Below are 25,496 nucleotides of genomic sequence, written 5' to 3'. Positions count from 1 at the left end.
CTAAACAAAATATAATCAGGAAAACACATATATAACTTGTTCCTCATTTGGCCTGCCTCAATGCTGCCAAAAATAGCTAGGTTCACATTCAAATCTCTCTATTCTACACATAGTCCTTGTTCGAGTATAACGAATTTTGGATGCAAAAGAAACCACCCAGCACTAAAATGTAGACAGGAGGTAACTAGCTAAGGTTAATGTAGCATTTTTACTACTATCAAACCACCTTTGCTCTTAACTGGCTGCAAAAAGATCATGCTTCCCCTTTGATCAATGGGCATCAAATTAACAAGCCCAGAAGCAGAGCCCTAGCTGCAAAAGAAGAAAACAAAGGGAATCTGGCATTATAGCTGGAAAAAAAATGTAGTGGTTTCAGGACATTTATGACAACTAGCATCTGTCATAATTTACAGGATTTCATTGCCACAAGATGTAGTCTAAGCACTAGATTAATGCATATTAAAGGTTGAGATAAATTTATGATAGATTAAGTCACAATGGATTGTTATCCATCATTATGGTATTAATGCTACTACTTCAGAGAGTTTATAAAAATACACTGTGTTTGGAGAGGCAGCTGGTGCACCTTTTATTACTGGAAGAGGAGACAAACAGCTTTTATCGTTGTCAACTGGGCGGTGCAAAGCCCTTGAAAGGGGCACTGCATAAAGTGTATTAGTGTGAACAATGCCCCCCTCCTTGAAAGTTAAACAGCTGCCTGAACCCTCTGGAAGACCCAGTGCAAGTACTTCAAAGGCCTGTGGGTGCATGGACAGCTGCTTCACTGGTGGTCCCTGGCACATGTTCATGCAGCTGGGACAGCCATCAAAGCTGTTACAAGCCTTCCAGTGGATATCGTGAATGTAACGCTTCAAGAAAAGGGGAACTGCGCAAGTCAATGTGCTTTATGAAGCACCCTTTCTGAATGGCTGGCATAATCCCATTTGCCATGTCTCGTTAGAGTTGGGATTGGTTATTTTCAGCAATATAGCAACTCAGCCACATGTTTTATATAGCCTGGATAATTGTTATATTGGTTTCGCCCACTGTCATTCATGCTCCCACCTTTCTGTTATGTTCTCCTTGATATAACTTTATTCAGTCAGTCTCCCTTGGTGACTTCACATACCTCCCACTCAATCAAAGCTGTGGCTAAAACCTAACACTTCTTATTTTCACAAGTGTTTTATTAACCTGTTCTATTTTTGCTGACATCTTTGCAGAGATACATCAGCACTCACAGCAGCAAAGATAAGTGCAAATGAACATGCTTTGCAAGATTAAATCAGGGCTCCTTTCACATACTATATTTGGCAATTTTGCCTAGTTTAGAAAATAACTTGTGCTATACATTGCCTGTAAATGAAAAATTGTTCCTGCAACATGCACACTTTTGATTTGTTCATCATGTTTGCTCCCAGTGTCACTAATTTCCTGCAGCAAGGTGACTTTTAATGTGTGAGGTACCAAAGAATGTTGTATTCCTTTCCTACATCATAAGTAAAAAGGAAGCCATATAAGTCTGATTCCTTTTCCATCTTTGAAGCTCTTTAGTACTGCATTTATGCTAACAGAGTAGAAGATCTCCCTTCCAAATAATTACAAGTGAGTTAGGAGGAAAGGAATCCTCTAATATTTACTAGGAATACAGTCATATTGAAATTAACTTCTGGAGGCGCTGAATTGGGTAAGAAGTGCAATGAAATCAAGTGACTGCAAAGGAGAAGGACAGAGGGAGAAAGCAAGGGAGACTTGCTTACATCCTACTGCCCTCCATTTGTAGAAAATGACTGTCTGCAATGGAGAACCTCCTCCCATCCATGGAGGCTTTCCATGCTAATGAAGAAAATCAGGATCTTCGAACTGGTGGAGAACCTCTATAGAATCCTCCTCTACATGTGGAGGAGAAAGAGGCTACTAAGCTGACTGAACAGGATCAGAAGTCCTAAACATACTTGCCTGGGAGTATGAGTCACTGAATTCTATATGATTTACTATAAAATAAGCCTTTAGTATGTTTCCTTCTGCTTGGAGACTAGTATTAAGGCTTCTATTAACCCATTTTCTTGTTGTGAACAAAGGATAAAAATATTTCTTTTCTGTTTCTACACCAGCTCATTGAACTGAGCTAAACAGATCTGTCTCTTGCACAGCAGTAGTCTACACATAGTTATGAGAGTCCACAAGGGGTTCAAAACAGGCAAGATGGTGGTGGTTGCAGTTTAATTGGTCTTGCCCCTTTATACATGTGTCCAATATCGTTGCATGTGCAATGGGGTGGGGCTTCAATTATGCTGATGTGATTGCCATCTTGCCTGCTATCACTCCCCTTGCAGATGCCACTTTCTGGGATTAAAAGCCACCGAGCACAATGAGACTTACTATGCATTAATAGAGTGAACAGGCATAGGTTTATGCTTGTTAAGCCTAGATTCTTCTCTTTTTCTGTATAAATGTGTATGTGCATTTCTATGTGTGTGTGCGAGAGAGTAGTTCATATATAACAGATGGTTTACGTGAATGTATACAGATGCAGCCTCAATTAATTTTATAAATGGGTTGATTTACTTCATAAGCAATCTTGTGGAAGGGTAAGTCATTAATCCAAAATATTTATTTAATTTGCCCATTTAATTTGATCTGCCCATTTTGGGGAGTACAGTCACTGCCCATAGACACACACACACACACACACACACACACACACACAGATACAGGTAGGTCACATTGCACATACTTTTGAGGGAAAAAAATATTGAGGATTGATTTTGGTGATAACTTTCAACCCCATCTGAAAAGGTAGGGGAAGATTTTTGCTCATGTTTTTCTAACCTTCTTTCTGCCTTTCCTTTTCTATGGATCTAATTTTCAATTCAAGCTCTTCTTCCTTTCAAAGAAACATGGCTGTGTCTATAACATTGAATGCAGCTATAGTACATAGAGAAAGAGAAAGAAGGAGAGCCTGTACGAGAAGCTTCTTTTATCCTCTTCTAACCACAGACTCAATAAAAAATTAATCCTTCCCAAATGTGAAATACCTTGGATAAACCATTATTCAGAACTCCCCACTTTCAACTACCTTGTGATTCCCCTTGAACAAGATTTGTAAAATGACAAAGAATCTTAACATCAATAGGCCAGGCGTCTGCAGGGTGGGGCAAGCAGGGTCAAGCTGATCTCAGGAGCATTGTGATACAAACACCATCCTTTTCTCCATGGGTTGCAATATTACAATGCTGCTTACGACAAAGATGAAAGCAGCAAATTCCTGTGGATGCCACTGACCCGACTGAAGAGATTTTGGTAACATCTTTTTGGATTAAGTTTTAATCTATATATAAAACAGACTGAACAATTTATTGACAAGTTTCATTAGATCTTTTCAATGCCCAATTCTGTATGGAAAAATGGATTTTCCTATTATAAAAACACCTGGTCTTTTTTTCTTCCAATTTTCCAAGTTTGTCTCTGACTAATACAGTAAAAGCTATACGTTTTTCTTCCTTGGCCTTTCTTTCTCTGTCTTTTACAAGTGGCTTTCTATTTGCTAGATCCCTTTTCCTCTTAGGAATAGGATCTTGCTCAAGCTCAGGGAAAAGCAGATGGTAATTGCTTATCACTTCCACAGCTAATTTCTCTTTGCTCAGATGTCTATTTCTTTACTTCATCTCCCATTATAGACTCAGCTCCTGCATTTGATAAAACAAGGCATCCTCTTCTAATCTGTACCTTAACATCATCCATAGAAGCCTTAACTTTGGTGCCTCCCATGGTAGGTCTACCATATCTGGGATACAAACATCTGGACAATCACCAAGTGGCAGCAAAGTTAGATTTTTCTGTATTTCCTTCTTGCTATCTAGTGGTCCTCCAGAGGTCAGCAGTCCAGACATAGTATCCCAAATCTATACTGAATATTTTCATTTTTTAAAAAATGTGACTTTATGCACATGTTGTACGTTTCCCTGCAAAATTTGGTTTTGAAGGACGGCATACAATTTAAAGAAATAAAATAAATGTAAGACAAGAGGGAAGGGAATGCCACCCTACCCACTTATATATTTCTTCTTGGGATTAAGGAGATTGAAGGGTAAGAATTAACCTTTTTGCTCTCCTCCGTTATTATTCTAACACAGATATTAGAGCTACTGACCGAGCAGAAGGAGTTGGCTCTGTGATTTGTCGATGCATCCGAACATTGTGCATGCAGTTCTCCTTGGTCCCTGCCTTAGCATCCAATGGAATATCTGGAGAAGTGTGGCTAATCTTCATGGAAGAGTCAGGGTAGGAAGTAGGCTGCCCCAGGAATTCCTCACTATATTCTTGGTCATTGGTCTCTGTGTCTGTGTAGTTCAAGGATTCCTGCTTCTCTTTGTTTCCTGGCAGGCCACGCTCTCGCCATGGAACCCAACAAAGCTTCCAGGATACAAACAGAGATACCCCAAACAAAGCAAGTCCACATGCGGTGACCACTAAGGACAGCAAACTTACTGTGATATCTGAAAAGAAGACAAAGAAATACATGTCAATGTTCAAATAAGAGCTGCGGTTCTAAAGCCTAATGTTGACCAGGACTAAGCTTTCTTTGTGCATAGCAAGTCCAAGAAAAATATTGCTTCCAACCCTTTTTCCTTCTAAATGCTCCATTAAAGATTTTTTCCATCAAAGAATTCTACTGAAGTATGTTTAACTAATGCTATCTTGCCTCATAAGTATATGAAGGGCTCTAATGGATCAATTTAAAAGCCTACCAAGTTCAGCGTTCAGTGATTGCATTCAACTAGCATCTCTCTAGTTGCTAGAGAGAAAGCCAAGCAACAATCAAAGACTGGATTTTTACAATAAAAATAATTATATATTTATGTATTTGAATTTATTAGCCGCCCAACTCCAACAGATTCTGATGTCTAAGTTATTTAAATTTAAATTATGTAAAATCGCTGATGTGATCATTACCACCAGGACCAGAAAAAGGAGAATTAAGATGCTTAATAATTGATTGCAATAACAATGAAAAGAATATTGGCTTGCAACCATATAGAAGTCTTTATAAACCCTAACATCACCATGAAAAATTTCAAATGTTCACATGCCTTTGCATACAAATTATCAAACTGGGCACTATCTAATACCCTACTTTGTATTCCATCCAAATCAGGAAACTATTGCTAACAAAATTAGCATATTAAAGGATGGCTACAACTTCGTGTAATATCCTGCTCTGTTTTGCAACTAGTACTCATAGTTGCAAGGTTTTGATAAAATGGGACACTCTAATTAAGGAAAGACTTCCAGCTTTGTATATTCACTTGTAGAAAGAGAGACTGTATGTGTAAGAGGAAAGAACTGTTCATATCTTGGTATGTTCAACTGACAGGTGATTTTACTGTTTAGCTTATTTGCAGCTCAGAATATTGACTTAAGAAAAGGTGATTAATTATGAAACAAATGGATTTTTGTTTGGCTTTCTCTGTACATATGCAAGAACATTTGACAAGATCCCTTATTTGATGCCTAAATATAGAACTTTGCAGAAACAGGGACTGATAAGCTTGTTCTTTTAATCAGACCAGTGTTTGCCTTTCATGAGGTTATAAAACTTTGTCCACATGATACAAATTACGAAGTGCTGACACTGTTAACAGCAAAGAAATCTTTTGCATAGAAACATTGACGCCAGGAAGAATGCCAAGCATCAAATCTTCTTCTAATTAACTAGCTTTCTGTGTGCATAGGTATTTTTGTCAGTCATGTGAGCCATGATACACAGTCCTTAGGCAGTTCAATCCAGGTAAGAACTATCTCAGTAAAGACTCTCTCGAGTTGAACTCAATAGAATAGAAAGGAGTTTCTGAGATGCCCTGACAACATCACAGTCTAGGTTACAGCCTGGGCTTTCCTGGCATCTCCATGACTCCATGAACTTAATATATCTTAAAATCCTTGTTCACCCACCCCAATTGCTGTAGAAATGTAACACATACTGTAGAGTTAGGGCATGACTGCAGTACGAAAGCCAAGCAAATATAAACTGCAGGTTATTATTTTTTTTCACAAAAGTGTTTAAGTGTATTCAGCTGTCTTATCTGACACCTTCTGAAACTTAATTGAAATTGTATGTAAGCAGATAAAGCCTGTTTCCTTTTTTACTAGATGTTTGGGCAAACATGGACGAGTACATGAAAGAAATGCCACGTACTTGACAATACAAAACAAATGCAACTGAGAGAGAAGAAAATGGCCTTGAAATATCGACTGATTATTATATAGGAAGCAGAAACTGCGATCAGTTACTGGTTTCTTTTTCATGGGTTACACCTTCAGATTTATTTGCACCCTTATCCACAAGGCCTTCAAAGAGACAACAAAACAATCCTCCAGACCTGGTTTTTCTGTGATGGAACTGCAAGGGGTAAATCCTTTCATTTCTTTAAAAACTTGGAGAATGGGAAAAGTCCAGCATTCTTAATTTTAGGCCACAATCATCCCCTTGTCCCAAAAGTGTTTTAACTTGAAAACGATCAAACAATAAACATCCTCCTCCTCTCCCTCTTTTTCCTTTTTAATTTTTTCTTTCGCTATTTTTAAAGCTTTCTCGACTTCCTAGGGTTTTTTTTAGTCATAGAGAGTGGATAAATGAGGTTATTTGTTTCCTTTTCACTAAATCCTAGTATTATCTTAACTTGTAACTATGCTGAGACATCAAGCTAACTATTGAGATTATAAAGAGTCTTCATCGTACAGCAGTCTGGAATTTTCGAGAATGTTCTTAAACATTATGTGGCTCTAAACAGAAATTAAACGTATTGGACACTGTGAAACACATCTAGGGAAGATGCAAGAATCATTGATATTTGCTACTTTTCTTATTTTTAAAGGGCCACATAACAAAAAATTAATATTCATAAAACTGGTAGGGGACATTACACCCTTCATGAGCCACCAGCATCATGTGCCCTCAAGAACAACTTGTGGAAGTCACATATAGCACAAAGCACTGAGATGACTAAGCATTCACTTTGAACATAGTGCAGGAGAGACGCAGACGGAATCCTCAGGGGAGGGGCCAGATGCTCCATCCATACATTGCCCCAGTATATGGATGATATCATTGACCAAGGGCAGTTCTTGCAGCTGAATCTGAAGTGAAGTGAGAAGGGGAAGGATACATTTTCTCAGTGACTGACAGAAAATGAAATGTAAAGTCCCAGCAACAGAACTGTGAAGAAGTAAAGGTGGATCATAATTAGTTTGCTAAAGTACAGGCCTTTATTTATTTAGAAATTGTCTATAATGAATATACTCTATACTCCAAGGAAGTTTCATATTTGTTGAGTTAATGTGCTTGGCAAAAACTAGCCTGTTTGTGCTTTCTACACATTCCTTATTTTGCTTGTATTTCTAGTATCCTTTATAGGTACGGGTCACCTACTTGTGCGTGTACACAATTTAAAGTGGCCAAACACAAACAAAATAACAGTTTGCAAATAATCCCTTTGAGTACGATCAGGCAAGCCCTATTCCTTTAACTGTTCACAAAGTCTCTTATTGCCCTGTGAATAACTTAGAGCAGTGTTTCTCAACCTCGGCAACTTTAAGATATGTGGACTTCAACTCCCAGAATTCCCTAGCCAGCCAGTAAGTGAAGCTCAGATAACACATATACTAAGTACACCTCACTGCCCTATTAGCAGCCTGGGCTCCAATAGACCTGCTCTTGTAGGTCTGCAGTTGTGATTCCACAATTATTTTCATTTCTCTCTCTTTCTATAGCTTCTCTCTTTTCAATCTACATAACTAGCTATTGTGCAAGCCATTCTGTAATATAACACACACACACACACACAGTTTTATTTAACTTATATATGGGATGTATTTTTATATAACAAATAGCTTTAGTACTTGTGTTTTTGAAAATTATTAACCTCAATATAGTAATCAACCAGAAATAGTTTACCCTTTAAATAAAGGGTTTCCTGTAACTAGCTGAACAAGCTTCTGGACATGTGCATGCATGAACCTCTCAATTCACTATAAAATTTTCAATGAAGGGTAGCTAGCTCGTCAGTTGGAAATTGTTTGATCTGGTTTCAAGGAATGTGTATGCATGACTGGATAAGCATGCATGCCTCTTACATGACCGACTAGAATGTGTGTCTAATGTCATAATAAGGGGCAGAACACCAAGCTGCTTAAATTTATTGAGTTGTCTTTCAATCCTCCTTGTTTTAAGAGGTTGATTATGATCCTTGGAACCAAGTAAAATATGCTGCAGAACTGATTCTCTTTATCTTACTGATTCTCAACCTAACAGAATCAGTATTCATGTATGTTGTTATTTTTGGAGCAAGCAACTTGTACTTGCAATAGATCCTCACTGCTTAAATAAACAGAAAATCCAACCAGCCTAGCTCACATATCAGACCTTTGGCAACTGTCAGGGTATCTTTTAACAAGGTCTCCTTTCAACAGTATCAATGCGGTATGCCAACTCTAAGAGCTGTAAAGGCCATGGCTTACTTTTATGGAGAGAGAATATTTGAAACAATATTTGCGCCATTCATCTTGCAGGTACTAGAATGCAGGGGCCCACCTGAATTAGAATGTCCAGAATTAGAATGATTCTATTGTTACAGTACTGGAACACTCTATTTGTTTAAAATAAAGACACTGGTCCTTCTAACAATGTAAGTTTAGTAAGTTCTTTTTAGGTCTCCTTGATGGCCTTGTGGATGAGCTTGCAAAGAAACCTGCATGTTATAACCAATGAAAAAATAAACAATACTGTTCACAGTTTCTGCTTCCTATATTATAATAGCTCCCTAAGTCAAGGCCATTTTCTTCTCTTTCAGTTATAGTGTGTGTGTTTTTTAAATTATTGTAAGATATGTGGCATTCTTCTCATATACTTGGCACACTTGCCTTGACATGAAATTAAAAAAAGGGAATGGGGCTTATTATTATTTTTATACAGATACGAAATACAGATAACCTGCCTTACAATCAAGTCAGATTCAGAAGGTAGTGGAATGGCAATATGCAATAGGTACACTATACTGAAACAATTTTCTTTAAATCCTCAGCATATACAGTGGTACCTCTACTTACGAACGCCCCTACTTACGAAATTTTCGAGATACGACCAGCTCCGGCCCCAAAAAATTACCTCTACTTACGAACTCTGCCTCTACTTACGAACCGGATCCGCGGCCTCTACTTACGAACCGGTCGCGGCTTCCTGTGGGCGAGATCGCGGTAGCAAGGAGATGTTCGGTGAGGCTTGTGGTGTGTTTTGTGGCGTTTGGAAGGTTTTTGTGGCGTTTGGAAGGTTTTTGAGGTTTAAAAATAAAATGCATATGTTTCAGAACTGTTTAGCCGTATTTACATTGAACCTTATGGGGAAATTTGCCTCATGGTGCGACCAAATTCGGAGGGCGGAACAGATTAACCGTATTTACATTGAACCTTATGGGAAACTTTACCTCGACTTGAGACCAACTCGAGTTGCAACCAGAGTCATGGAACGGATTAAGTTCGTAACTAGAAGTACCACTGTATTCCATTGGTTTTCCTCCTGCAGTCATATCTATCCCTTATGTATTATTGCTGTAAAGCAATTAGGGGTGGATGAATCACTTGTTCCTGGTTTTGTCCCTCTGCACTGTTCACCTGCATACCCCTTATTTACTTACTTACTTATTGATTGATTGATTGATTGATTTTAAAAATCAAAATTTTATTTCAATATCTTTGTATTTAAAATGGTTTTGTTAAAACAGATATAGCTACCAGGAAGGGATTCCGCAGAATGGTATAGAGCTGGAGAGACACAAAGAGTGAATTGCTGGAAGTAATCTAGTTTCAATTAAAGATATAAATGCTTTATAGAAGAGGTGTTACAGCTTTATTAGGTTACTTCACTTCAATGAAGTTTTGATTGCATGCATCGAAGCTCTGGGGCATCTGGCCTTGATTTTTCACAAAGTGGAACTCATTACTGCTTCTGCATGAAGCAAATTTTTGAGGTGGCATATATCTACTTTACACTTGCTATCTTAAAGAAATCCTGCTTGAATAATAGAATTGTTACAAATGCTATTTAAAATCATCCCACAGTTTAGTAAATGAGCCTGCCCTACTTGGGGCTTTCTCTTTGGTCCTCCAGCATGGCTACAAGGAGATTTAAAACAACTATTGCCTGAGTTTGATTAAACCATAGTATGCCATTACATCTGAACTACCTCAAAGGATGGTGTATTGATATAATCCATCATCAGAAAACTTTAAATTTGCCTCTGTTTATATGAGCAACAAATAGAGATAGACTGTTTATGAACACAGATTAGACAGGCATAATGCCTCCATTCATCACTTGCTGTGTTTCAGAATTGCCTACACCCTGCGTGCAAATAAAAACAGAAAGGAGGGTGGGAAAAAAACCCCAAAAACTGAACCTTCACTGTGGACGGTATTTTTTTATTTTGGTTTTTTTTCTTTTCTTTTTTGGTTGCATGTTGGGAGAGAAGGCAAGATTTTGAAATTACTTGGATGAAAGGAAGTTTTAAATTTCCTCAGTCCATGTACGCATGTAGGTTCTAATCTGGATTGGGACTTTCACACGATTTATACAAATAAAAATGAATGGGATTGCCGCATACTAGACGGTAACATAATGCATTTTTGTCCCTAAAATGGGCATTACTTGTACCTAATGATCTTTAGTACAGAACTGGCTTGCTACCATGAAATGTTGGGAGTTTATGCATACACTATATTTTTCCAGAACTTTTCACTTCTTTTCCTTATATGAAGGCAAGAGTGGCTAGAGGATTATTGTGGGGATAAAATGGTGGCGGGGGAATAGGTGTGGGGGAAGAGATGATCAAAACTGTCTTGAGCTCCATGGAGGAAAGGTAGCATAAAAATGTAATTAAAAAAAAAAATCTTTGTGCAATTACCTGCACTGATGCCATGGCTTTATTTCCTGCATACAGTAACTATACAAGCTTAGATGAATCTGGATCCCTTTATATGTGGACTGATGCAACTGTGCATTTAACAGCATTCTCCCCTTTCTCTTCAAGATGGGATATGATGACGTCTTTTAGTTAGGCATTGCACAGACCCTCTTACTTTCTCATGGTGCCATAAAATAAAATGGAAGCATCACAATCTCCAAATGTGCAACCTTTGTAGATATGAATGTCATTCAGCATGGTGTATTGCCTGCTGTTCACAATTACTTCCTTCCCAGATTTCTATAGCAGTGCATCAGGGTTCATAGAATTGGCTCATACATGGCTGCCTCAAACCAATGACCTTACTCTTGACAAACTGCCTTCTATTCAGTATGTTTGAGGAGCTTTCAGGAGTGCTGTATCATGCAACCATTACAGGAAGAAAACATATTTCTGCCGGCTGAAATTCTTTGTTTACAAAACAAAAACAAAACTTATTTGAAATCTGACATTCAGAGCTCTGAAAGTCTAGGGACCCCAAAGGTGAATGTATAGCAAACGTGTTTTCTCCACAGATTGAAAGCAATTGTTTAAAGCTGTCTTTCTCAACATTAGCGATTAAGATGTCTGGACTTCAACTCCCAGAATTCCCCAGGCAGCATGAGTGAGCAAATATGAACTGCAACAGTTTTTTTGCCCCAGACTTCCCCAACTCTCTAGATGTATAGCATCTTGGCTTGGGATGATACACCTTGCAATGACCTTCCATGAAGGGAACACCAGAGAAGGGAAAGTAGTGCCATTCAGCAGTGGTATTCCAAACACTCTATGGGGTGTTTTGTGTTGCTTTGCTAGAGAAGATGTAACTTTCCGAGTTTGATTTAATTACTTAGACACCGTTGTTTGCACATTTAAAAAATGGGTAGGGTTAATGCTGTGGGTTTCCAGGGAGTTAGGACAGAATTATTATGGAGCTGAGCATCTTAACCAAAACAAGGAAGGCAGTGGGAGAGGGCAAAGGTGACTCCTGATGAAGAAAAAATAATCAGAACTCCCTTTGTCTAAGGCAACTCAAAGACACTCATCCCAAATACTCTTGAGAACTTCTATTTCTCTCTGGTATGAGGGATGTTTTATCTATCTATCTATCTATCTATCTATCTATCTATCTATCTATCTATCTATCTATCTATCTATCATCCATCCCTCTCTCTCTCTCTCTCTCTCTCACCACATGGAATGCCAAACAAATTGGATTTAGCATATTGGAGTAACATACTGGACTTTATGCTTTTTTATACCTACAAAGAAGAATGTCTGCTTGCCACATATTTGCTGCTCACACCCATCATATGCCTGAAAAAGAATTCAATGCACTGACTCGACTTTCCTTTTTATTATATATGAAGGAATAAGGATGTTATTAGAGTACCTATGTGCACTCTAAATATCTTCTCAGATCAAAATTCTGGCTTGTTCTGCTGGTATATGCTGCTTAAACATTCCTACTTGATTCTTCCTGCCAGGTTAATAATCACTGAAAGCTGCTTCCATAGTTTATTTAGAGTGATGTGTGAACCATGAATGCTGGCTTGCTTGAGAAAACCTGAAAAAGTCTCTAATGCACATAAGTTAACTCATTCCACTTACTGGTAGCAAGCTCTATCTGTGCAGCATGGAGATGGAGACCACTGTAGCTGGTACTACCGTCCAACTCCATTATGGTGTGAGTTGGCTGGAAAGTTTCTTAATCTTTGCCAGGGTTTTACTAAGACATTCTTGATTGTGAAAGACTGCTTTGTTTCATTCATGGGAATAAAACAACAACATTCTGGAAGAATGCAATTACAAACCACTAAGAACTACATGGTTATAGTCACCTAAGGTCAACCTTGACTTATGGCAGTCTCTGCCATTACCTTTTATTCATATGACACCAGAGAAGATTATTACTTTTACTGTGTGGTGACTTTTTACAGGATTGCAGCAAGCATCTGCTTGCAGTCAGGCTAGTGAACCATAATCTTCTGTAGAGACGAAAAGTAAGCGTTTATATATCACACCTCCAGCTCTTAAAAATAATTGGAAGCAAGTATTCCATATATTTTCCAACCATAGCAGCTCCTTTCCTCACAGTCATATGGAATTAAACAATGAGAAAGACAATTTTCACACCTATGTAATTGCGTTATAAGTACAATGGTGTTTTTCAGATAAATATCACTGAATCAGAGGCTCAGGTCAGAACAGCATGTTATAAAGAAAACAGTCCTTGCAGGAAATTGTGCTGCATAAATGGTGGGGTTGGTAGAGAAATACAGCTAAATGAAGTGTATTTTGGGATTGCCACATGCAGCAGTTGATATTTAGAAAGTAATTCATTATACCAAGGAAAACTGTGAAGCCGTACTTAGCAAAGCAACCTGATGAGCAACATACAATATTTCTCAGGGCCAAGTGCTGAAGCTGAAGTTTTATGAACAGCTGTTCCCGTATCTCCTATTTCCTGGCCAGGGTTAGGGTTGACTGATCTTCTTGTTCTTACGGTCTTTACTTCAAAGAATGACTACTATTAAGTATCACATTAACAGAGATCTTGGGAAACTGAAGGAACAACCCATAACAAGCAACACATATTCTGCATAACTTGTCCAATTTGCAGCATTTCATTCGACAGGTTACAGACTCAGAACGTTATGCTACTGTATAGTTTGTGACCCATTCAGCATCATATTAAAATAAACCAACCAACCTACAATACAGTTTAGCTCAGAATGAAGAGTCCTTCCTTCCTTCTATATAACATGGATAGGGTTGGAAAAAAGGTTGCAAGTAGGTCAATTATTATTGAGTTTATATTTAGAAGAAAACTGCTTGTTGAGAAAATCCATATATGCTGGACATTTCTTCTCACCTGCAGCTCACTTTTCATCCTGCTTGATTCCAAATGTTATTGAATATACTACAGAAATGTTAAGCATCTTTTAAGAAAAAGACACCAAGTGCAAACCTCTGCAGGGATTTCTGTATGAAGAGACCTTTATCCTTGCAGTGTAAAAGATGCAAATGTCAGAAGATATAAAATGAGCTTACTGTGCCAACCCATCGAAAAGAGAAAGGGCAATCTGAAATCTATCCCCTTTCACATGAAAAAGCACAGAAGAAGCCTTTAATCTTCACTAGAATATAAAAAATTGATAGGCTGCCATGAACCGGGGCAAGGGAATACTCAATATTACTTATTCATGGCATTTCTATTCATGCAGCTGTCTTTATTCCAGCTGTTCTATGAAAGGGTGAATTGACCACCAGATGGGATTAATAGCTGGCAGTATACTGAACATCAGTACAGTACATCTTCACTTCCTCTCATCTTGCAACAAACAAAACGAATTATACCTTTGAAAATAAATAAATAAATCCATAAGCATTTCTGTGGTGTTCTTCGAATGAAATTTCGGCGTTGTCTCTTGGTAAAACCATATTTCTTACTCTTACTCTCAGCTAGAGGATTGCAGGCACTCTGCTCTGCTCTGATGAATCTTGTTGAACACAACAGGTTTCATGAGATATGCACTGGATTACTCTGTCAAGCATTTTGTATTTAGAGGATTATTCCTAATTAGACTGGACAAAATAACTAATATACAATAACCAAATTCTTCTTTCTCTAGGACTATGGGCTTTAAGTAAGTAGATTCTGGTTTTGCCCCTGAAATGTATACCATTAAGTCCTCAGTTTGCACATTATCAAAAGTGGGCCAATAGCTAAATGTTTCATTACTTCTCCAAGGAAAACTAAGGTAAAGAATAAGATTGGTTTAAACTAAAATTTTGCACTGCCTTGGGTCAGACAGAATAGCATTCTACAAATGAACACTAACCAGTTTCTCACTTGATAGCCACTATTGCCATCACAAATTGTACAAATCTATGTTAATTATAACTAAAAAAAATAGGCTTATCCATTACCACGTAAATGACTAAAACTGAAATGAATTGGGAGATAACAAAGATGTTATGGAAATCAGATTTTACATAGAAAAAATAAAGAAAATGTCTGTGTCCACCTTTCAGATCCTGTTGGACTATAAACTGCAGCTCTCCTCATAATTGGCCATATAGATTGGGTTATGAGAATTTTAATTTGGCTTTTCCAAATCAGCATACTCTGAGAATTCTGAGCACTGAGATCCATATATGTATCTGGAGGGTTCATAGGTTAGGGAAGACTACTGTTATTTAAATCTGTCCAACCATCCTGCATCATTCATGAAACTGTATGGGAAGGAGAGAACAGTTGCCTTCTTCCATTTGTAACAACCCACTTCTGTTTTCCTGTCATTTATTCTGTCTTCTTTTCCTACCAAAAGCAATTCTGTTAATGAAGGGGAAAATGGGATAAGTCCCTTTTGACTAGAGGTGCAAGGACCCCCAAAATGGACAATGCAGAAGCTAGGAGTACTCTTGAGTGTGAATCATCAAGTAATATAAAACAGCTTGCCAGCTATCAGGAATGCCAAACCGCTAGGGTTAGAATGGGCAAGGTTGAGAGCAGAGAGCCTGGGACTATTCTGTTCTGATACCTGGACACAGATGTCAACTGCTCCTCCCACGAAGAAATGGTCTTAACATGCATAGATGGGGAAAAGAGACATAGGATCTGAAACTCTGGACTGTAATATCTATGGCCTCAATCTTATGGTTGTCAGTTGCTGGTTTTCTACACCAATTACAGCTTTTCTATTATCTGTAATAAAATTAGTTTATCAAGAGCTGGGTCTTGGAACCTGTGCCTAAAAGCCTTATTGTTTAGGTATTATCTGGCTGCAGCCTGATGTGAACAGTTGATCTATTTGGGTACAGTTTAAGTACAAAAAAATGTGGTTCTAAAAATTGAGCAGGTTTGAAGATTGGCCTTAGCAAAAGGTAGTAACAACCTTTTTGATACATGTTAGTGTCTTTCTATAACTATAAAATGAAAAAACTCGTATGCATGATTCTTAAGGAGAATGTCTTTTTTTTGAAAGGGGGGGGGAAATAAATCCAAGAACATGAATGGAAAGAAATGAAGAGTATTTTATATAAAATGTAGTGCATTTGCATTAAAGTTATAGTGGGATGCTATTTAAATCAACAACATAGTCAATTGTTTAAAAAGTCAGCTCTCCAGACATTTCAGGCTGCAGCAGCCTTGACAACCGTGGAACCAATTTTCTACCTCAGAGGCCCCTGTGACTGGACCAAGTGGCCCAGACCGTGATCTGGAAGTTGGACCACAAAGCCCTCCGGAAAGATGCAGACTCAGAGAACAAGGTCAGAAGGCTGCACAGCACATTAGTGCCAGGCTGGCTCCTGGCAGAAGACCAGATGAGTTGCTGTAGGAGGACTGATGACTCTCCACTCTGTGCTGGGAACAGGCTCGGCAAGGAACATTTAAGCCGTTCCTTATCCATGGCAGCCTGCTGAAAACAGGTCTTTTGCTCTGGCTGCTGCTTGCTTTGCTACCAATTTCCATGTCTTTGCTAGACTCCTGGCCTGTTACTTGACTACACTTCCAAATTTTCTGTCTAGCCGGATCCTTTTCTCAACTTGCTGTGGCTTCTGCTGCAGCATAGGACTGCCTAAGGTATCTGAAAACAAGCCTGATTGGCTTCCTATTTCTTGTTGCTTTTTCTCATCTCAGTACCTCTCTGCTCTTTATGGAGGACAGAAGGGTTTTACAGCCTGTCTCAGCTTAGAAATTTATAGCTGGGTAATTACCCTTAGCAGCCAGGCTGCAGGAAAGCCAGGAAAGCAAAGACCATCCGCTTTCGTCAGGCTTTCAAGCGGTAGATCAAGAGTGATGTTGACAGCTAGATAGTCCCTGATGGCCGTGATTGGAAGCCTATTGGGTTTAAAAAAAAAATAATAATAATGATTAATTATGTTATTAAGATTTTATGTTACGGTGGTTGTTTATGATGTTTCATAATGGTGAGCCATCCAGTCCCACAAAGTAGGCTGTGTACAAATATTGTAAAATAAACAAATAAAACGATGTAGCTATATTTAGATAAATGAAAAATAATTCCCCATTCTCAAGAAATGGGATATGCAGAAAAAAATCTAATTGTCCACCATGACCATATTCTCAGATACTTTAAGATTATCTTCCATTTTAAAATTAAATTATTTAGGGAAAATAACTTGCTTTCATGTAAAGGCTGAATTGTACTAGCTCTTACATTTCTTAGTATATAGTACTAAATCTCTGCAAGATATAATTTCAAAACTTTAAAATGCCCAAGAAAAGAGGGCTTAATTGATCTTGGGATTCAAATTCTATTGGGCCAAGAAGAAAGATCGCAATCCCTTCTATGACATCAGAACTCAAATGTCAATATATTCCGAATGTCACAGTCCTCCGCGAACTTTAGCTCACTGCAATCTTGGAAGATACCTGCTAATCATAATGAGAGATCTAATGCAAGCACAGACCAAAACAGAAAGCAAAAGGGAGGAGGGATGACTGGTGAAATATATGTTGTTAAGCCAAAGTCATCAAATGAGAAAGAGAAGAATACAAGACCAGTGGGTGGGCTACTGCAGATATACATAACTAGTTTTCAGATTAAAAACTGTTGAAGATTACAGAAACTTGTGGTTAGTGGATACAGAAAAGTAGTTCAACCATGTTCAATTCTTCTCTTATCCTAGTATAGACATTTCAGTGTCAGCATTTAGTGTATTGCTTGGGCCCTAGAAAATCTGCTTGCTAAGACACAGGGGTGACATTCAGTGCCACATTAAAAAATAAACACACATTCCTTTGATTTAAGAGAGACAAGGAGGATGTTTGCATTTCTGAACTTTCAGGAAATAGAAGGATTTCAATGAGATCAATTTCTGCCTCTGGGGCATGTTATTAAAGATATTTTCCCCCAGTGTCTCTGGTCAGCTGCAGATTACAAATTATGGCCTGGTTAAGAAACCAAGCATTTAAAAAAAGATTCTACAGCATACTAGAACAATAACCTGTATAAACAGGACTCAAATTTCTCCTAATTGTTCTTTAGCTATATTAGAGATGCAATTGGGGGAGCTTGCAAAACAAAGCATTGCATGAATATTAGCTTATCTTGCCAACTGCCCTGACTGAACCCTTCTGAGCAAGGTCAGTATGGAAAGAGCCTTGCTCCCAGTCTGCTTGAAGCAGGGCTGTGTTCACCTTGAATCTGCAATACACTTCCAGTGGCTCCCTCTTGTTCCTAGTCTAAAATCCTTTGGGTAAGGCAAGATGTTGGCCATCCCAAAGGCTGAAACTTGGCAGCATCACTCTAGATGGCACAGAAGAAAAAAAAACACTATGCACCGAATTTCTTGCAGTGGGAAAAAGGTCTTCATATTTCACAAGCCTTTTGCTGTTAGGTAGAAATTATAATCAATTACCTGTTAAGGAATTCTGGGGATAAAAGTTCTAAGTTCATCACAGTGGTAGAAAAAAGATGTTTTGGCAGAGCATTGCCACCGTTTTTCTATTCCTGAAAAGGATCGGGAATGGGGGAAGAGGCAGACAACAGTGAACACTTTTTTCAAGAGTTTTTGACTGTTTTGCAAGTGTTCAAAATAAACAGATCATTCACGGTGAGTACCTGATTGTTCCTGCATCCCTCAACCTTAATATTCTGGAAATTCTTTAGCAAAAAAGCAATGTCTCTCATATCTGACAATAACATTATAAAGCATTTGATTCATAAATAGCTCACAGAATTAGTAAGATTTAGTTTTATTGGATTACAATATTCACAATATTTTATTTTCCCAAGGTTTTAAACAATAATAATCCTCACCTAGAGGCATATGTAATCTCTGAAATGATAATGGCATGTTCGATGAAGGACGGCACTGTCCATGTCAGTCATCAACATGTTTCAACACAAACACAAAAGCATCTGTCTGTCTGTCTGTCTATCTACCTACCTACCTACCTACTGTACATCTTTTGGTGTATTTATATTTCTTTATCTTTTCACCTACCATTTACATTAACAGCTTAATAAACAAATTACATTTCTATTTCTTAATGCAGTTGAACAATTATTGGTTATTTGCAGCTGAGCTATGCAAATAACAAGCTTTTGAAAACAGACTTTAAATGCAGCGGCCAAGTAATTACAATGGAGATCTTGGTAAAAAGAGGAAAAGTTAATTGTAACTGATGGAACACTACTGTGCCTTTTCAAGTGACTGATATCAGGCATTGATTTGTATTCAGTTTCAACAGGAATGGAAAGAGAGTATTTAGATCTTTTGTTTGTACTAATTAAAGGATCCTGCTAGAAGCAACACTACACAATTGGATAAATTCTAGCACAATGAAACCACAACCTTTGTCTTAAGAGTTATAGCAGTACAATGCCAATATATCCACATTGATATGGGGAATTATAATATTTTTTTTTTAATGGTGCCTTTCTTTTTAACATATGCTATTTAACTATTCAGTTTAATTGTATGACCACGCAGGTGGTAAATTTCTTCTCATTAAACCAACAATGTTGTTATTGATGATGATATTAGTAATAATTTAATACTTTTGCCAACAGTGTGTCCATAATGATTTTCAAGACTTAAAATTTAAATCTGAAACTATAAAGGTAGCATAGATTCAAATATATACATATACTTTGCTTAATTTGCCATTCAAATGTAGTGAAAATAAAGAATTAATATCTCCTAGAAACAAAGGAATAGTTGTAAACCAATATATTGAAACCTAACCTACTTAATTTTGAATGGCACTGAACTTCTAGATACAACCATATACAGATGTGTCTTGATGTGATGGAATGGTGTTATGAAGGCCACGCTCAGGGAGATAAGCGTTTCCTTAGCCCTCAACAGGAGCGTGGGAAGTTTAAGAAGTAAAGTAAGTAGCTTGGCTGGATGAAGTGATTCCTTTATTGTTGCAATAAAACAGACTATAGGTTAATTTCTATACCAGATTTAAACTGCTACTTATTAAGGCTTGAGAACAAGATAACAGAAAGACCATCTTGCTTCATTTGAACCTGCTGTCCTGTAAAAGTAGCCCTCGAGATATTTACTAAAACTCCCAACATTCCCTGATATTAGGAACTCTGCTCAAGATCATTGGAGACAGTTCACAATTTCTTGAATAAGTGCTTCATTCCTATTCAGGAGCTTTCTTTGAATGTCCCATCATGTATAGAGAGACATTTAGAGGGAAGATAGGACAGACACTTCTCAGTGACAGCACCCACGTTTTGGAGCATGTAGACTCAAAGGTTCCAGCTGGTAGTCTTCTCAAGATTCCTAATGCCTTTTAAAGGGTCTTTATTTGTTGTTTAGTCGTTAAGTCGTGTCCGACTCTTCGTGACCCCATGAACCATATTGCGCCAGGCCTTCCTGTCCTTCACTGCCTCCCTGAGTTTGCTCAGTTTCATGCTCATTGCTTCAGTGATGCTATCTAACCATCTCATCCTCTGCCGTCCTCTTCTCCTTTTGCCTTCAATCTTTCCCAGCATCAGGGTCTTCTCCAAAGAGATCTCTCTTCGCATTAGGTGACCAAAATATCTGAGCTTGAGCTTCATTATCGATCCTTCCAATGAGCAATCAGGGTTGATTTCCTTTAAGATTGACTGGTTTGACCTCCTAGCAGTCCAGGGGACTCTCAAGAGTCTTCTCCAGCACCACAGTTCAAAGGCATCAATTCTTCGGCGCTCGGCCTTTTTATGGTCCAGCTCTCACAGCCATACATTACTACTGGAAAAACCATAGCTTTGACTATGCGGATCTTTGTCGGCAAGGTGACGTCTCTGCTTTTTAATATGCTATCTAGGCTTGCCATAGCTTTCCTCCCAAGGGGCAAGCGTCTTTTAATTTCATGGCTGCAGTCTCCGTCTGCGATGATCTTGGAGCCCAAATAAATGAAGTCTGTTACTGCTTCCATTTCTACCCCTTCTATTTGCCAGGAATTGATGGGTCCAGATGCCATGATCTTAGTTTTTTTAATGTTAAGTTTCAAGCCAGCTTTTGCACTCTCCTCTTTCACCCTCATCAAGAGGCTCTTTAGTTCTTCTTCACTTTCTGCCATTAGGGTGGTATCGTCCGCATATCTGAGGTTGTTGATGATTCTCCCTGCAATCTTAATTCCGGCTTGTGATTCTTCCAGCCTGGCATTTCTCATGATGTACTCTGCATATAGGTTAAATAAGCAGGGTGACAGTATACAGCCTTGTCGTACACCTTTCCCTATTTTGAACCAATCGGTTGTTCCATGACCGGTTCTGACCGTTGCTTCTTGGCCCGCATACAGATTTCTCAGGAGACAGGTAAGGTGGTCTGGTACTCCCATCTCTTTAAGAATTTGCCACAGTTTGTTGTGATCCACACAATCAAAGGCTTTTGCATAGTCAATGAAGCAGAAGTAGATATTTTTCTGGAACTCTCGTGCTTTCTCCATGATCCAGCGAATGTTGGCGATTTGATCTCTAGTTCCTCTGCCTCTTCGAAACCCAGCTTGTACATCCGGTAGTTCTCGGTTCATGTATTGCTGAAGCCTAGCTTGTAGGATTTTGAGCATAACCTTGCTAGCATGTGAAATGAGTGCAATTGTGCGATAGTTTGAGCATTCTTTGGCGTTGCCCTTCTTTGGAATTGGAACATAAACTGACCTTTTCCAATCCCGTGGCCACTGTTGCATTTTCCAAACTTGCTGGCATATTGAGTGCAGCACTTTAACACCATCATCTTTTAGTATTTTAAATAACTCAGCTGGAATACTGTCATCTCCACTAGCTTTGTTGTTAGCAATGCTTCCTAAGGCCCACTTGACTTCACTCTCTAGGATGTCTGGCTCAAGGTCAGTGATCACACCAGCGTGGACATCAGGGACATTAAGATCTTTCTTGTATAGTTCTTCTGTGTATTCTTGCCACCTCTTCTTAATCTCTTCTGCTTCTGTTAGGTCCCTGCCTTTTTTGTCCTTTATCATGCCCATCTTTGCACTAAACGTTCCTTTCATATCTCCAATTTTCTTGTAGAGATCTCTAGTCTTCCCCATTCTATTGTTTTCCTCAATTTCTTTGCATTGTTCATTTAAGAAGGCCTTCTTCTCTCCTTGCTATTCTCTGGAAATCTGCATTCAGTTGCTTATATCTTTCCCTTTCACCCTTGCTTTTCGCATTCCTTCTTTCCACAGCTATTTGTAAAGCCTCATCAGACAGCCATTTTGCTTTCTTGCATTTCTTTTTCTTTGGGATGGTTTTAGTTGCTGCCTCCTGTACAATGTTACGGACCTCCGTCCATAGTTCTTCAGGCACTCTGTCTACCAAATCTAATCCTCTAAATCTATTCATCACCTTCACTGTGTACTCACAAGGAATATGATCTAAGTCATACCTGAGTGGTCTAGTGGTTTTCCCTACATTCTTCAATTTAAGCTTAAACTTTGCAGTAAGAAGCTCATGATCTGAGCCACAGTCAGCTCCTGGTCTTGTTTTTGCTGTCTGTATAGAGCTTCTCCATCTTTGGCTGCAAAGTATATAATCAATCTGGTTTCGGTATTGACCATCTGGTGATGTCCATGTGTAGAGTCGTCTCTTGTGTTGTTGGAAAAGAGTGTTTGCTATGACTAGCTTGTTCTCTTGACAGAACTCTATTAGCCTTTGCCCTGCTTCATTTTGTACTCCAAGGCCAAACTTGCCTGTTATTCCGATTACTCCTTGACTTCCTACTTTAGCATTCCAATCCCCTATGATGAAAAGGACAACTTTTTTGGTGCTAGTTCTAGAAGGTGTTGTAGGTCTTCATAGAAGCGGTCAACTTCAGCTTCTTCAGCATCAGTGGTTGGGGCATAGACTTGGATGACTGTGATATTGAATGGTTTGCCTTGGATACGCACTGAGATCATTCTGTCGTTTTTGAGGTTGTACCCCATTACTGCCTTTCCCACTCTCTTATTGACTATGAGTGCAACTCCATTTCTTCTAAGGGTTTCTTGCCCACAGTAGTAGATATAATGGTCACCCGAATTAAATTCACCCATTCCCGTCCATTTCAGTTCGCTGATTCCCAAGATGTCGATGTTCAATCTTGTCATCCCATGTTTGACCACATCCAGCTTGCCTTGGTTCATAGATCTTACATTCCAGGTACCTATACAATATTGTTCTTTACAGCATCGGACCTTCTTTTCGCTTCCAGATACATCCACAGCTGAACGTCCTTTCGGCTTTGGCCCAGCCGCTTCACTCTTTCTGGAGCTACTTGGAATTGCCCTCTGCTCTTCCCCAGTAGCATATTGGACACCTTCCGACCTGAGGGGCTCATCTTCCGGCGTCATATCTTTTAGCCTTTTAACATTGTCCATGGGGTTTTCTTGGCAAGGATACTGGAGTGGGTTGCCATTTCCTTCTCCAGTGGACCACATTTTGTCAGAACTCTCTGTCATGACCTGTCCGTCTTGGGTGGCCCTGCACGGTATAGCTCATGGCTTCACTGAGTTACGCAAGCCCCTTCGCCACGACAAGGCAGTGATCCATGAAGGGGGTCTTTATTTAATGTCCATTTAAAATCTCTGGGTGATTTCTGGTATTTTATCTGCTGCTCAGTGTACACTGACATGTAGTTATATATAAATCTAATGTAAATGAACACATTTATATACTACCTTGCAAGACACAACTTAATTTTAAAATCTCTTTAGAAACAGATTCCTTTTTGCATTGGTACTCTTAGCCATTTCAGGCATCTTTAGATAGAAAAGTGAGGTACACATTTTCCAAAAAGAAATACCTATATAAGAATTCCATTGGAGTGGCCAGGGCTGAGCCTGTAGAGTTAAAAGTACTCCCCTCTTCCAGAAAACCTCTGCTTTTTACACACCCTGACCTGCCTAACTGCTTGACACAGTGGGACAATTAGAGAACTGTACTGGCAAATCACAGAAATACAAGAATGATAAAAGTGAACTAAAATCTATAGTCCCCTCCTATAAATGTAGTATGAGCTTGAGGTGCAGCCTAGGGGAAAAGCTGACCCCATCCCTTGGGAGTCAAAACAATATAGCAAGCTTTAATTGTAAATTAAGCTTTATTGAAAATAAGAAAAGAAGTTGTAAACATTTCTCTTCTAATGGTCCAGTTTAAAAGTAAGCATTCTAGGTTTTCTTAGTCAAGACCTTGATTTTTATGTTTAAATCATGTTTCCTGTGCCAGCAGAAAATTGCACAGAATTAAGACAATTGTTGGGATTCAGGACACCCTTTGATACTGTAACTTAGTTCAAAGTGACCTGGAGGCAGGGAGCAGAACCAGATAACAAGGCATAAAAATGCTGGGCAAAGGGTAGTGTAAAAGGAGTGAATGCAAGGCTATGGCACCAGCCTCAAGGTCTGGATTTGGGTGATTACACTATTGCGGAGAGAGTGTTGGGGGCTTTTCCTGCCTACACAAAGGTAATTCATTATCCATGACCACTGATGCACCTTTTCTATCTCTCTATAATCCTCTGTCAAACTATTGTTGGAGCTCTCAGTTTGGCTGGGAAACCAGTGATCACTGTTTCAAGGTCCTTCAGCTTTCTTTTGGATCTCCATTGCTTTGGTTCATATTATAGCAGCTGGCTTTTTTTCTACGACACAATTTAAACAGCCTCTTCGGATAACAAAGATTCTTATGCTGTAGTGCTGCTAAAATCACAGGCAGTGTATTAACAATAACCTCCCATTGAAAGATGAAAAGGAGAAGTAAGATTGCGGAGCAGCCTATCTGATGGGCTCCTGGTTTGCTCTTCTTTGGAAACACTCAGAGGTATCTATTCCAAGACATGCAAAATGAAAAGAACTACGCAAACTATGCAGAGGACGTGAAATGACAGGCAATAAGTACAAACACTAAAATCTTAGAGACGTTAAAGCAATTCACTAGCAACACACATTAAAATAAAACATGAGTGACTGACAAGAGTTCTAGATGAATTTGGTTACCTCTGAATTTGGTTAATTTGGCATTAAAAAAACAACCAATTTCTGGAATCAGATATTTCTTCCTAATTCAATTTTCTTTTGATTTGCTTTTAGCTTTTCTGGGATGTCCAAGCTTATGTTCTGAGGTTCAAGGGAGATGATAAAGCCCATTTCTGGTACCTTCTTCCTAATCTTGATTCTAGAGTTCTCACCCTTTGAGGTCTAGGGGTTTTAAATTGCCCATTTTCCCCCTCAAGTCCCATTTGTCTTGCCCAAGCAAGGCTGGACTTATCTTTTGTGCCTGCCTGTTCACCGCATGTGCGCTTGAATGATGATTGTCAATCTTGAAATTATTGAAGTGAGCAAAGTTAGTGAATCAGGTGGTGGTGGTGGAGAGCAACGCTTGCCCCATAAGCAATCTCTTGCCAAAAAATAGTGAAGATCTACTTTCTGGTTACCAAGGTGTTATGAGAGGCTAATTCTTCCATCCATCAGTAGAGAGGACTGTATGTGCATTTTGCTCATTCTTTTGTACTAAATGTTGCTCCAAACCTGAGCCTAGGGGT

General features: G+C 38.8%; 1 protein-coding gene across 2 annotated transcripts in view; it reads right to left on the bottom strand.

Annotated features, from left to right (window-relative positions):
- Positions 1-25,496, bottom strand: part of SYT9 (synaptotagmin 9) — a 102,112-nt gene that overhangs the window by 46,037 nt on the left and 30,579 nt on the right. For both annotated transcript variants that reach the window (XM_088145878.1, XM_088145877.1), the window contains exon 2: positions 4,154-4,499. In XM_088145878.1, the coding sequence (XP_088002004.1) occupies positions 4,154-4,499 (346 nt within the window). The remainder of the gene's footprint in view (positions 1-4,153; positions 4,500-25,496) is intronic.

The sequence above is a fragment of the Python bivittatus genome, unplaced genomic scaffold (genome assembly GCF_059951505.1).
Source record: "Python bivittatus isolate LINGU-HERP-01145 unplaced genomic scaffold, Pbiv_v1 ctg000480_np1212, whole genome shotgun sequence".
Classification (NCBI taxonomy): Eukaryota; Metazoa; Chordata; class Lepidosauria; order Squamata; family Pythonidae; genus Python; species Python bivittatus.
This window is presented reverse-complemented; position numbering and strand designations above follow the sequence as displayed.